General features: G+C 47.0%; 1 protein-coding gene across 1 annotated transcript; it reads right to left on the minus strand.

Moving 5' to 3' along the window:
* Window positions 1-3,289: 3,289 nt before the first annotated feature.
* Window positions 3,290-7,062, minus strand: LOC127296454 (glucan endo-1,3-beta-glucosidase 3). The gene is made up of 3 exons (XM_051326531.2): window positions 6,756-7,062; window positions 3,778-5,034; window positions 3,290-3,689 (listed from the first exon to the last, which is right to left on the minus strand). The coding sequence occupies exons 1-3, from the start codon at window positions 6,820-6,822 to the stop codon at window positions 3,514-3,516; spliced, it is 1,500 nt and encodes a 499-aa protein (XP_051182491.1). The 5' UTR covers window positions 6,823-7,062; the 3' UTR covers window positions 3,290-3,513.
* Window positions 7,063-13,023: the final 5,961 nt, after the last annotated feature.

Genomic DNA, 13,023 nt, shown 5'->3' on the forward strand with positions numbered 1-13,023 from the left:
CAAACATCATTTTCCACACCATACGTTTAATCCTTTGTTTACAGCAAGCCGGTGAGATTGACAACCTCACTGTTAAGTTGGGGCAAAGTATTTTGATTGTGTTGTGCAGGTTACACGTTGGCGCCGGAATCCCTGGTGTTGGGCCGCACTACACTCCTTCATCAACAACCTTCGTGTGGCCTTCGTCTCCTACTGGTTCGATAACCTTGGTTTCTTATTGAGGGAAACTTGCTGCTGTACGCATCACACCTTCCACTTGGGGTTCCCAATGAACGTGTGATTCACGCGTCATCAACGTCCATCGCTACCAACTTGGATAGCGCAAAGGAAAGTGCACTCGTCGAGTTCCTCCGTGAGCGCTGGGAAATCTTCGCATGGTGCCCAGCTGATATGCCAGAAGTACACATGGAACTTTCCGAGCACGCACTCAATCTGGATCCAAGAGCCAGGCCAATTCGACAACCTTTGCAGCATTTCTCCGAGTTGAACCGCGAAGCTATGTTATCTGAAACTCATCAACTTGAAGAAGCTGGTTTCATTAAAAAACTAAAGACTGAGGCTACTTGGGTCGCCAACCCAGTGCTAGTCCCGAAGAAAAACATTGAAGTCCTTCACATGTGTGTCGATTTCATATGTCTCAATAAACATTGTCCAAAGGATCACTTTCCCCTCCCAAGGATCGATCAAATAATCGACTCCACGGTAGGTTGCGAACGTCTTTCTTTCCTGGACGGATACTCTGGTTACAACCAGATCCGTCTAAAAGAAGGTGATGAAGTCAAGATAGCTTTTATAACCCCTTATGGCGTGTTCTCTTACAGAACAATGCCTTTCAGGTTTAAGAAAATGAAGGAGCCACGTACCAGAGGATGATGCTGAAGTGCCTCGCTACGCAAATTGGAAAAATTGTCCAAGTATACATCGACGACGTTGTCATCACAACAAAACAAGGGTCATCCCTCATCGATGATCTTCGGGAAACTTTCGACAATCTTGACAAGTTCCGCCTCAAGCTGAACCCGAAAAAATGCTCCTTTGGCGTTAATGCGGGAGAACTCCCCGGATACTTGGTGTCAGCCAGAGGAATCGAGGCCAACCCAAAGAAAATACAAGCTATTCTTACGATGAGAAAACCAACCAAGGTTAAGGAGATACAACAGCTAACTGGGCGAGTCGCAGCTCTGAGCAGATTCGTCGCAAGATTGGGAGAAAAAGCGTTGCCCTTTTACGCGCTTATCAAGCAAGAGGAAAAGTTCGAGTGGAACGTGGAAGCAGACAAGGCCTTTGAGCATTTGAAGCGCACAATTTCGACACCACCAGTATTGGGCAACTGTAGCATCCGTGACTGCAGAAATCTAGACAAGTGTTTGATTTGACATGTTCAAGTGACTACAGAAACATTACCAGATTGAATGCTCATCTTCTCCTACCTTTGTGTGCAAACGACTGTATATAAAAGAGAAAGATGTGTACTGCTCATCTTCTCCTACCTCTTTTAAAACGAATTGGAGGTATTGTTCATCTTCTCCTACCTCTGGTAATGTTGAGTACTACCTCGGGACTGATTTAATTGACGCACCATTGTTTTCAACTTTCACCTGGCATGTACTCCTTCGACGTCGATTAAACCCAACCAGAGGGAGTAAAAGTGAGTAAACGGATGTGCTCGAACGAGAAAAGGAGTTTCCTTCTTGTTGTGTGTGAGGGGAGCGAGAAAGAATAACTCTAAACTATGATTGACTACTTCACGAGATTAAATACTTTGTACTGCATGTTTGGAATGTTAGTGTAAAGCATAACAAAAAAATTGGACATGTTAGCGGTGTGTAAGGGCACCATGGTACATGTAAAATGTGTCCAACCGGAGAGGATGTTGCAGCACCGTGTGAGCAAAACAAATTGTGTTTGGTTAAGTGTTGCAAAAAAGAGCTTGCTTTTGAGGTGACGTATGGGGGAGCAACTTGAAAATCCAAAAGTTTGAGTCTGGAAAATGGGACCGGTAATGGGAACACATGTTTAAAGTTCAAAGAGTATGGGTCCAGCTTATGGGTCCCAATGTTTAAATTCAAAAATGTGAGGGTTGGTTTATGGGTCCCCCAATTTGAATTCGAAAGTAGGGCCTGCATAAATAGTGTGTTCCGGGTCCACTTTTTTGAATTCAAATATGGGTCCCACCTGAATTTGGTTTGTGCTTAGGACATAATGTGTATGGTTAACCGGGATATGGGGATAACCATGGAGAGCTAATAGTGACACGTGTCGACCATTGAAGGCGTGCTCACGTATACATGTAATCACCGGGCATCTTTTGACCCTCTAGATAGTCCGACTATTCATCTCGAACCCGTTCTCCATCCTAAAACGTTGAGACCTGTCAAACTACAAAAACCTAGACTAGGCGTCCTTCACCTTTAGCGTTTCACTTCACTTGACCCTCAAGATCCAAGCTTTACTTTTCTTCATGAACTTCTCGATGTCCTGAGAGACTATGAGCAACTCCATCCATAGCTTGCAACTTTGAGAGCTTTTGAACCAACTACGATCGAGGTGACATGGTGTTTCTGTCATGCGCTTTCTAGGCTTGTTTGGAACATCCATTTTGATCATATCTCCCACATACAAACTTTTGTTTTTTATGACCTTGGACTCGTTTTCAAGCAATTGATGAACTCTAAGTCCTAAAGCGGATTTTCTTCACCTAAATATGGATTATTATATTGACCACGGTTGGTTGGGAAGACTTTGTTACACATAGCATCTTGAACTTGGCGAAATTCTTCAAATAAACCGCACATAATTTATGAGAAGCCTTTTATGACGAAGGCAATCTTTACATGTCTGCTCATCTGATGATCGACAACAAGCTTCAAGCCTATGTCCATATACATGACACCCATCTTGAACTTGCTTATTTTGACTTGATGTCATCTTCCCTGGTGTCCTATACATGACTTCTGTTCCACTCAAATTTGTATGGATTGACCTCCTATGACATAGGATTGCAACATCTACTGCTAGCAATATTTCACGTGTCGCGTGGGATCAAAGGCATTCTTTAAGTATCACATCCAAACAATTATTCCGGAAATTTTATTTATTTTTAGTCATCCTCTTGTTTTACTGTGGTTCAGCGACCGAACCAAAAGTATACAACAATGTGATAGACGCGGCACAAAGTGACGGTGGTCAGCGACACCGTTTGGACGACCGGTGGCACAAGCGACTAGTGCAAGATTTGATTGTGGTGACTGGTGAGCACCAGCACGTTGCTCTTCATGAGATGATCACATGATTCACATCCAACATCCAATCCAACCCCAACCAATACCAGAGTAGCTCACATCGTACGAGCAACAGAACCACGTCTTGTTCCATTTGGAATGACAAGGATTACCTAGCAGAGCTAGCACCGAGGCCAACCTCACTTGACACAACAAAATGAATCCTCTGACGAGCAACTACTCTGCTCCGTGCCTGCCTGATGCCTGACTTCCTACTGCTAACTGATGGATCCTACAACAGAACGACGACGCTCAAGAGCAGCGCGGTGACGACGGACCGGACGAATGACGAGACGTCGCCGAATGTCCGCCCGGAGCCGGATTCCGTTGAGTTCGTTGACGGCGCCAGCGAGGTCCCGTTCAGCAGCGCGCTGCCGTTCTTCCCACTGTAAACGCAAGGTCCATGGCCTGTAGCAGGAGAAAAAAGTTTGCACGACATGAGTTGAAGAATGCAAAAAAGAACAGTTGACAAGGAAGGTAGTAGTTGTGAGCTTACTGGGATCGGTGGTGGTGATGACGGCGACTCCGGAGAAGTAGCAGGTCCCAGATCCCATCCCCATCCCATGGTAGTAGGCGTTGAAGGCGTACGTAGCGTGATCCTGGACGGTGTCCGGGTCATAGCACGGCTGGCCCTGCGTGAGCACGGAGCAGTCCACCTTCCCGGGGCCGCACGCCCAGTCGAGCGCGGCCTGCAGCATCTTCTCGTCGGCGCCGTCCCTTGCCACGCAGTAGGTCTGGTTGGTGGTGTCGTTGGCGAGCAGCACGCCGGAGCCGGTGAGGTGCAGCGCGTAGGCCGGGACGCCGTTCATGTCGAAGAGGCCCCAGTACTTCTCGGACGCGGTCCCGGGGCGGGTGTCCTCGTCGTAGAGCTCGTAGATGTAGGTGGGCACGGCGACGCCCGGGTGCTTGGGCGTGCCGGTGACGTTCATGACGTGGCGGATGAGGTTGCTGTTGTAGGTGTCGGCGTTGTCGGCGTTGGCGTCGGGCTCGGCGGACGCGTCGCCCTTGTGCGGCCAGCCGGTCTCGGTGACCATGACGGGGACGTTGGTGACGTTGAGGTAGGCCATGGCGAAGTAGGCCGCGTCCACCACGGCGTCGAAGACGTTGGTGTAGTGCAGCAGCGTGTTGGCGTCGACGGCCTCCTTGTTGGGCGGGAGCGGGCGGAAGAGCGCGTAGTCGAGCGGGATGACGCCGTTGGAGCGCATGTAGTCGTAGTAGGGGTAGACGTTGAGCATGAGCGGCGCCCCGGTGGACTGCAGGAACTTGAGCAGCGGGACGAGGACGGGGTCCAGCGAGCGGTTGAAGAAGGCCTGGGAGGGCGGGAAGGAGTCGAGGATGATGGAGGAGGAGTGCGGCGTGGAGACCTTGATGTAGCGGTCGAGCGCCGCGGCGACGAGCGCGTTCTGGAGGTAGCGCACGGCGGGCATGAGGAGCGGCGCCGCGTTGGGCAGCGTGGAGAGCACCTCGGAGCCGACCGCGATGGCCGTGATGTTCACCAGCGGGAAGTGGGCGGCGACGTTGCGCGCGATCCACCGCGCCGCCGTGGCGTTGGACTGGCCGATGCCCAGGAGCTGGTCGTTGGGGACCGAGACGATGACGCGGATGCCCGTGTTGGCCAGCGCCGACAGCATCGCCTGGTCCGCGTCGTAGAGCCGGATGTAGCGGATGTTCTGCGACCGGAGCAGCGTCGTGATCTGGGACGGAGCCGGCACCGATGACATGGCCGTGCCGATGTTCACGCCGATGTACGCGCCTGCACGTACACGAAAAAGTTCAGATAAACAGGTGCTGTAACCGAGTTTTTGCCCATCAGAATATCTGTGTGTTTAATTTAGGTGTGACAGAGAGTGCACATCATAGAGCAGGAATCTTGTTAAATAAGTAGTACAAGTAATATTCTTTTGCACAAAGAAGCATGATGCCGATGCAAAAGTAACTAAACATCGTATATCTACAGTTGATACAGTGCACCTTTACGCGTCAGCAAACCAATTATCAATTCAGTAATACAAAAAGAGAACAGGAGAATGTTTCTAAAGATGCTGCTATCAAATGTACCATACTGAAAAAACAAAACAAAAATCCGGTTTAAAAATCGAATAATGAAGATGGGACACACAGCTAGCTGTAAAGCACAAGGGGAAGAGCAACTAGGTATGGAGAAAGACGTTGGGAACAGCCGAACGGCACAGTGCAATCAATCCCGGGCTTCCGTGCGGTGGCGCCCCTGCGCCTGCGCCGGTGCTGCTTTCGCGCAGACAGGGCGAGCAAGCGAGCTGTGTCGGGTACGCTATGGACGTGACTTCATTAACCGCGCCGGGGCCCGCTAGCCAGTGGAAGCACTGCCAGGTGGTCCCGGAAACTTCGTCCTTTTCACTCCACAGTCAAACTGGTGGAGGAGCGAGACGGTGCTGTGCACGATCAGAGTGCTGACAAGCGCGCAGGCCAAATCGGTGTGTGTGATCCGTGACATGATTACCGAGTTATTACCCACCCCTGGGCTAACCCTGACGATTAGCACCAGTCCTCCACTTAGCAACGGTCAAAGTTTGGCCGAGAGACCAGCTTAAGCAAATCATCGCTACATTAACCTGAATCTCGGGTGCAGGATGAGGAAAAGAGGCAGACAAGGAGGGTCACAAGTCTGATGCGAAAGATGGGCCGCTGTACTAACAGAGCAGCTTATTACCCCTTTTCCTGCTTAAACTTATGCGCAAAGCCATCAGAGATTCATGGGATGCTGGAGTTTGCTGGTTGGTACCGCATTATTTTAGTACTCCTTGCGTACATAGATTAGTGAGGAACCGACCGTTTGATGCAATATTCCTTGTCCTAGCTACAAGCAAATCTTATTCCAAACCTATATTATTTAACAGCAGCAGATGTTCTGACGAAACGTGTATAAATCATATAAAAACTACTTACTTCAGTGTGCACGTGAAGGGGGCAAGGAAGGAATACACGGCTTGGAAAAGGAATCCCATGGAGACCGGATGAGCAAGCAGGGAATGGCGGAATAGGGCCAGCAGGTCGAGTAGTCAAATCCAAGCCCCAAAAGCTACCAGTTGATTAGCTAGCGTTGCCCCATACTACTCTAGGATAACTGGTGTTAATCTTATGCTAAGAGAAAGGTAATGTCTAAACTTACCCAAGAGGACGAGCTAGAGAATACACCAGACCATTAAACGACAAACAAAAGAAATCCAAGGGATAGGGACATTGCTAGTTCGACCAGTCTCAATCACACTCAGCCTGGGTTGGCACTTTCCAGAATTTCAGCAAGCAAAATAAAACCCCTGCCTAAGTTAAGAATAGGCACATGTACAGAAGCATGAAGATATAGCCCTGAATAGAGAAGCGTGTGCGTGATGAAACAAATCAGAGAGCTTAATACGCGAATCAGTGTACAGTAAATGCAGAGCAGAGTAGTCCTTGAGAAGGAAGAAAAGAAAATGACGAGGCGAAAAATCTCACCGTCATCGCCACGAACAGCCTTGGCTGCGGCCAGCAGCAAGATGAGGAAGAAGGAGAGCTTCTTCATGGTGTCTGAAGGAAAAGCTCAGCCAGGAACTCCAACCCGCTTTGCCTGGTCTGGTCTCTCCGGCCCCTCTGTTTTCTCTCTCCTACTCCTTGGAAGAAGAACTGAAGAAGAAGCAAAAGGCACCTAGCTGCTGCTACTACTCCTCCTTTCCTCCAAGATCCAGACTGCCTAGCTCGAAGGATGCAAGAACAAGGAAGAAGCGAAAGGTGGGGAGAAGAGAGAAGAGACGAAAGGAAGAAGAGAAGTGGAGACCGGAGAGGCCGTGGCAAGTTGGGGTATAAATATGAGGACGCCGAAAAGCAGGGGCTTTTGTGCAAAAGTGGGGGACGCCGCCCAATGGGAGGGTGGGCGCCCACCAATGGATCCGTTGCTTCGCTCGCGCACCACTCCCTTGGCCTCGGAGAACGAGCAATAGCTCGATGGTTGGTGTTGGCAGTGGCCATCCAACCCATCCCAGGTTCAAGTCCCGTTGTGGCCGAATTTCTTGGGATGTCTCACCGGGGCTCTGGGTCCCAAATAAAATCCCCTCCACACATATGTGCCACAACTACTAGCTCCTAGGGACACCCAAATTATGTGTGCTGTGTGTATAGTTCTAGAGTCTAACTTGTGCACTAGTGGTGTGCGTGTGTGTGGTGTGAGTGTGGTGTTGAGTTAGTGCATAAGTTCAGATGCTACAGCTGTAACACAGATCGAGGGGTCTCAAAAAAAAAAAAAAAAAAAAAAAAAAAACTCCCTTGGCCTCGCCTCTCACTGACAGGTATGGCCAGCAGGCTTTGGCGGCCCCGCGTGTCAGCACGGAAGGGATCTTTCGGGAGACGGCAGCACGGATCACATGGCGCATGTCAGGGATCCGACGGCTGCCGTGCGATCTCGGGGAGCCCAGAGGCGGTGGCGCATGTTTCCTCTCGGCGCGCACTCCCCCACGGCTTGTTCAACTGAGATGTGGACCCGCGAGGTGAAGGGACCCACATGGCAGTAGACGTAATATTTGCATCGCTGGGCTTGGGCAACGGGAAAGAAACGAACAAGACCTGCCTCAGTCACCGACGTGCGGGCCAGGGCTCTGAACCCACATGTCAGCTACAGTAGGGCACCAGGGCGGACGGGACAGTGGCACAGACAGGTGGGCACGCTGAGCGAGGTGGAGCAGTCCGACGTGGCGCGGCAACGGTCAAATATAGCGACTCCACCACATGTGGCTCGGCTCGGCTCCGGTCGGGATTGGGTGCACGGCGCGGCGCTCGCGATGGCACGCACGCACACGCTGGCTTCTTCGGCTTTTGGACCCGCTAACGGTCGTCTTGGCAGACACAGGCCTCGGCGACGTGACCGTGGTTTGTACTACCATCGGCCAATGCAAATACGCAATGCAGCGCTTTCTCCTTTCACTTTCCTCCTGCTCGCGTGCTTTGCTGCTTGAGTACGCCTGTACTTGATGTTTGGATTGGATTGTTCAGTTTGATCCAAGGCATGTCGTGTGCACCGGCGAAAGTTTGTTTTGGGAATATACCATGCATGTTATCGGGCCACGCGGAGGTGTTCAGGTGGATTTATCATGTTATGAAGACATATGCGATCGCAGATTTCCCCTGTTGAAGTGGAGGATGGACAAATGGCCCCAGGAGCTACATGGAGCATTTTATTTTGAAAGAAAATCAACAATTGTACTATTTCAAAGTGTTAAAACTGAAAAGAATTTTGCATTCAGTGATGTATATTACAAGTGTGTAACATCCTAGCGCACTGTTCTTTTTTATTCAGTGCTATACAAAAATGATAGTATCCGACAATTTTTTTGGTTCGAAAATGTGAACTATTCACGACATGCAAATCTACATTTTTGCATTTTTGTGTAGCCTAAAATACAAGTTGTTTTGTATTGATGTTTTGCATGCTTAAAGTATATTTCATTGGTACATGCAAAAAAATCAGTTTTTTGTAAAAAAAAAAAATTAAAAAATTATTAGAGAGGTAAATGTAGCTTTGACCTCCATTTTAAGTTTCCAGTTGGAGCGGGCTTTCTTTTATGACCCCAATAGTTATTTGTACCATGCTTGCCAACAAGACCGACTTGATATCTTACTCTTAAGATGACAAAAAAAAAGAATTTTGAGGCTCATCCTCCTCCCCCTTTCCCATTTGTTAGTCCCCTCCATCTCTACTAAACATAATCTCATGTCGTTGTGGATGCCAACACCTCCTTTGATGAACCCATCATTATTGTCACAAGCAAATAAAAAAAGAGGATTGAAAGCGGGTTTGGAGGCGGCACCAACTGGAGCGTGCCACATGCGTGCATGAAGGTTAGCAAAGAGGCACGAGACTAGTTCAAAACAACAAAAAGGACCAATTTTTCAAGCTCGCCCTGTGTGCACCACATTGCTCGTAGGGCTTGTTCCTCCAAATAAACTTTGTTCCCGCTTTATAGATAAAGCCGCAACGGCTACACCGATACAAGGTGGAGAGAAGAACCTCTACTAAAGCAGATCAGTGAATACATAAAAGAGAACATGAAAACCAAAACTTGCGATGACATTGCAACCGGATTGAGTCGAGTCAGGGCTCCACAACGACGCCCCCCAAGAGGGTAACTGAAAGGATCGTATGCCGCACCTAGAGGGGGGTGAATAGATTCTGCCAATTTTTTAGTTCTTTTTCAATTTATCCTTGACACGAAGGTAAATTCTCTAGATATGCAACTATGTGAAGTTACCTAGATGAAAAATTATGCAACTAAGAAAGATACCACTAAGCAAGATATAACAATACAATAAAGGATAGGTAACAAAGAGTGGAGCACGCGAAGACACAAGGGAAGATTCCCGTAGTTCCTTCCGTTCGAGGGGAAGTACGTATAAGTTGGAGGGGTGTGGTTGCCATGAAGGCCTAACCAACGCCACAAAGGCCTCACCCTATTCTCCGGTGAGCAACGCCATGAAGTCCTAGCTCACTTGTTCACAAGGGATTTCCTCAAGGCAGAAACCAGGCCTTTACAAGGTTCTTGAGGCATGCATCCACAATTGAATTAGAGGTTCCCAAGGCTGTTACAACACAATAACAAGTTATCAATGAAATAAACAAGAACTAGGGTTTCCAAAGAAACAATAGTCAAAGGGGCCCTCAAGTGAATGAGGGAAAATGAAAATCGCTTTGGTGAAGATGTAGATCGGGTTCTCCAAAGATCAAGAGCTTTGGTTGGTTGAGGGAGGAGATCAAGTGATTTCGGTAGCTCAACTTGAGGAGGTGTTCTTGAGAAAAAGAGTAGCCTGAGCTTGTGGATAAAGTGGGCTATTTATACCCCATGCAGAAATGTAGTTGTTGGTGAAACTTGGGGCCAGGTTATCCGACCTAAGTATGGGCCGGATTATTCGGGTTTCGCCAAAATGTCGAACCAATAATCCGGGGTCAATCCATTAGCCAAGTTCCTTAAGTCCCTAGGCGAATTTTGGGGGCAGGATATTTGCAAATAATCTGGCCCAGGATTATCCGACCTTCGGATAATCTAGCCAATAATCCCGGGGGTGTGCTGGACCGAAATCCTTCGAGTTCTTAGCCATTTTCCGGGGGCCGAATTTTTTCCAATAATTCGGCCCCGGATTATCCGGCCTGGTGAGATTTCAACCACTTCTTCTTTTCAGCATGTATGATCCGAGTATATAAATTATATCATGCTTACGAGCCTAAAATTCCTGCACCACTTAACACACATTAAAATATCACTAATGTTGTCATCAAACACACAAAACCATAATGTTAGAGAGATATTCTTTCAATCTCCCCTTTTTTGGTGTTTGATAACAACACAAGAATTTGCAATAGAGTTCCAATAGCACATACCATTGATACGTCTCCAACGTATCTATAATTTCTAATGTTCCATGCTAGTTTTATGACAATACCTACATGTTTTGCTCACACTTTATAATGATTTCATGCATTTTCCGGAACTAACCTATTAACAAGATGCCACAGTGCCAGTTCCTGTTTTCTGCTGTTTTTGGTTCCAGAAAGGCTGTTCGGGCAATATTCTCGGAATTCGACGAAACAAATACCAAATATCTTATTTTTCCCGGAAGGTTCCAGATCACCGAAGGAGAGTCGGAGGCGGGCCAGGGAGGCCCCACACCACACCTGGGCGCGGGCCCAGGCCTGGTCGCGCCACCAGGTGGGGAGGGCGCCCTAGTGCCCCTCTTGCGCCGCCTCTTCGCCTATATAAGCCCTCGTGACCTAAAATTTCGATACCAATTGACGAAACTCCAGAAAGACTCCAGGGACGCCGCCGCCATCGCGAAACTCCAATTCGGGGGACAGAAGTCTCTGTTCCGGCACCCTGCCGGGATGGGGAATTGCCCCCGGAGTCATCTCCATCGACACCACCGCCATCTTCATCGCCATTGCTGTCTCCCATGATGAGGAGGGAATAGTTCTCCCCCGAGGCTGAGGGCTCTACCGGTAGCTATGTGGTTCATCTCTCTCTCCCATGGTGTGATCTTTATGTGATCATGAGCTTTGTATCACTATTAATCTATGTGCTACTCTAGTGATGTTATTAAAGTAGTCTATTCCTCCTCCATGATGTAATGTTGACAGTGTGTGCATCATGTAGTACTTGGCGTAGGTTATGATTGTAATCTCTTGTGGATTATGAAGTTAACTATTACTATGATAGTATTGATGTGATCTATTCCCCCTTTCATAGCTATTGTTGACAGTGTGTATGCTATGTTAGTACTCGATCTAAATTGCAACGGTCTATTATGCACTCTAGAGGTTATTTAAATATGAACTCCGGATGTTGTGGAGCTTGTTTACTCCGGCTTGAGGTGTGCTTTTATAGCCCTACACAATGAATGGTGTTTGTTATCCAACAAGAGAGTGTAGAGTAGTTTTATTATGTGATCATTGTTGAGAGTGTCCACTAGTGAAAGTAGGATCCCTAGGCCTTGCTTCCAAATATCGAATCACCGTTTATTTATTGTTCTACTGCATGTTTACTTGCTGCCATATTTATTTCAGATTGTTATTACCACTCATATTCATGCATATCACTTGCATCTTACTATCTCTTCACCGAACTAGTGCACATATACATCTGACAAGTGTATTAGGTGTGCTGGGGACACAAGAGACTTCTTGTATCGTAATTGCACGGTTGCTCGAGAGGGATATCTTTGACCTCTATCTCCCTGAGTTCGATAAACCTTGGGTGATTCACTTAAGAGAAACTTGTTGCTGTTCTACAAACCTCTGCTCTTGGAGGCCCAACACTGTCTACAGGAATAGAAGTGTGCGTAGACATCATGCTATTTTCTGGCGCCGTTGCCGGGGAGGTAAGGTAAAAGGTATTCACATCCTCCGACTACTAAGCTATTTCCTAGCACTGTTGCCGGTGTGTGAGTGCTCGAAGCTATTTCCTTTAGATCCTGCAATTATATCTTTTTGTTTCTTGTTTTTATTTTCACTAGTTAGGTTTAATGGAAAACAACAAAAAAAATTAGATATCTTTATGAAATTTATATTGAATTAGGACATGAGGTGTTTGAAGAGAAAATTAAAAAACCTATGGAACTTTATATGCATGCTAATGGCAATGTTATTAGTATGAATGCTTTGAACACCATTGTTGCTAATGCTATGGAAAATTCTAAGCTTGGGAAAGCTGGTTTTGATGAGCATGATATTTTTAGTCCCCCAAGCATGGAGGAGAAAATTTACTTTGATGATACTTTGCCTCCCATTTATGATGATTATAATGATAGTGGTATTTTGGTGCCACCTACTATGGAGGATAAAGTTTATTATGATTATACTATGCCTCCTATATTTGATGATTATGGTGATGAGAATAATAATGATAGCTACTTTGTTGAATTTGCTCCCACTACAATTAATAAGAATGACTATGCTTATGTTGGGAGTAGTAATTATTTTATGCATGAGACTCGTGATAAGAATGCTTTATGTGATAGTTATATTGTTGAGTTTGTTCATGATGCTACTGGAAATTATTATGAGAGAGGAAAATATGGTTGTAGAAATTTTCATGGTACTAAAACACCTCTCTATATGCTGAAAATTTTGAAGTTACTCGTGTTTTATCTTCCTATGCTTGTCATTTTGTTCTTCATGAATTTATCTGTGTACAAGATTCCTATGCATAGGAAGTGGGTTAGACTTAAATTTGTTTCAAATTTGCTT

The sequence above is a fragment of the Lolium perenne genome, chromosome 4 (assembly GCF_019359855.2).
Source record: "Lolium perenne isolate Kyuss_39 chromosome 4, Kyuss_2.0, whole genome shotgun sequence".
NCBI lineage: Eukaryota > Viridiplantae > Streptophyta > Magnoliopsida > Poales > Poaceae > Lolium > Lolium perenne.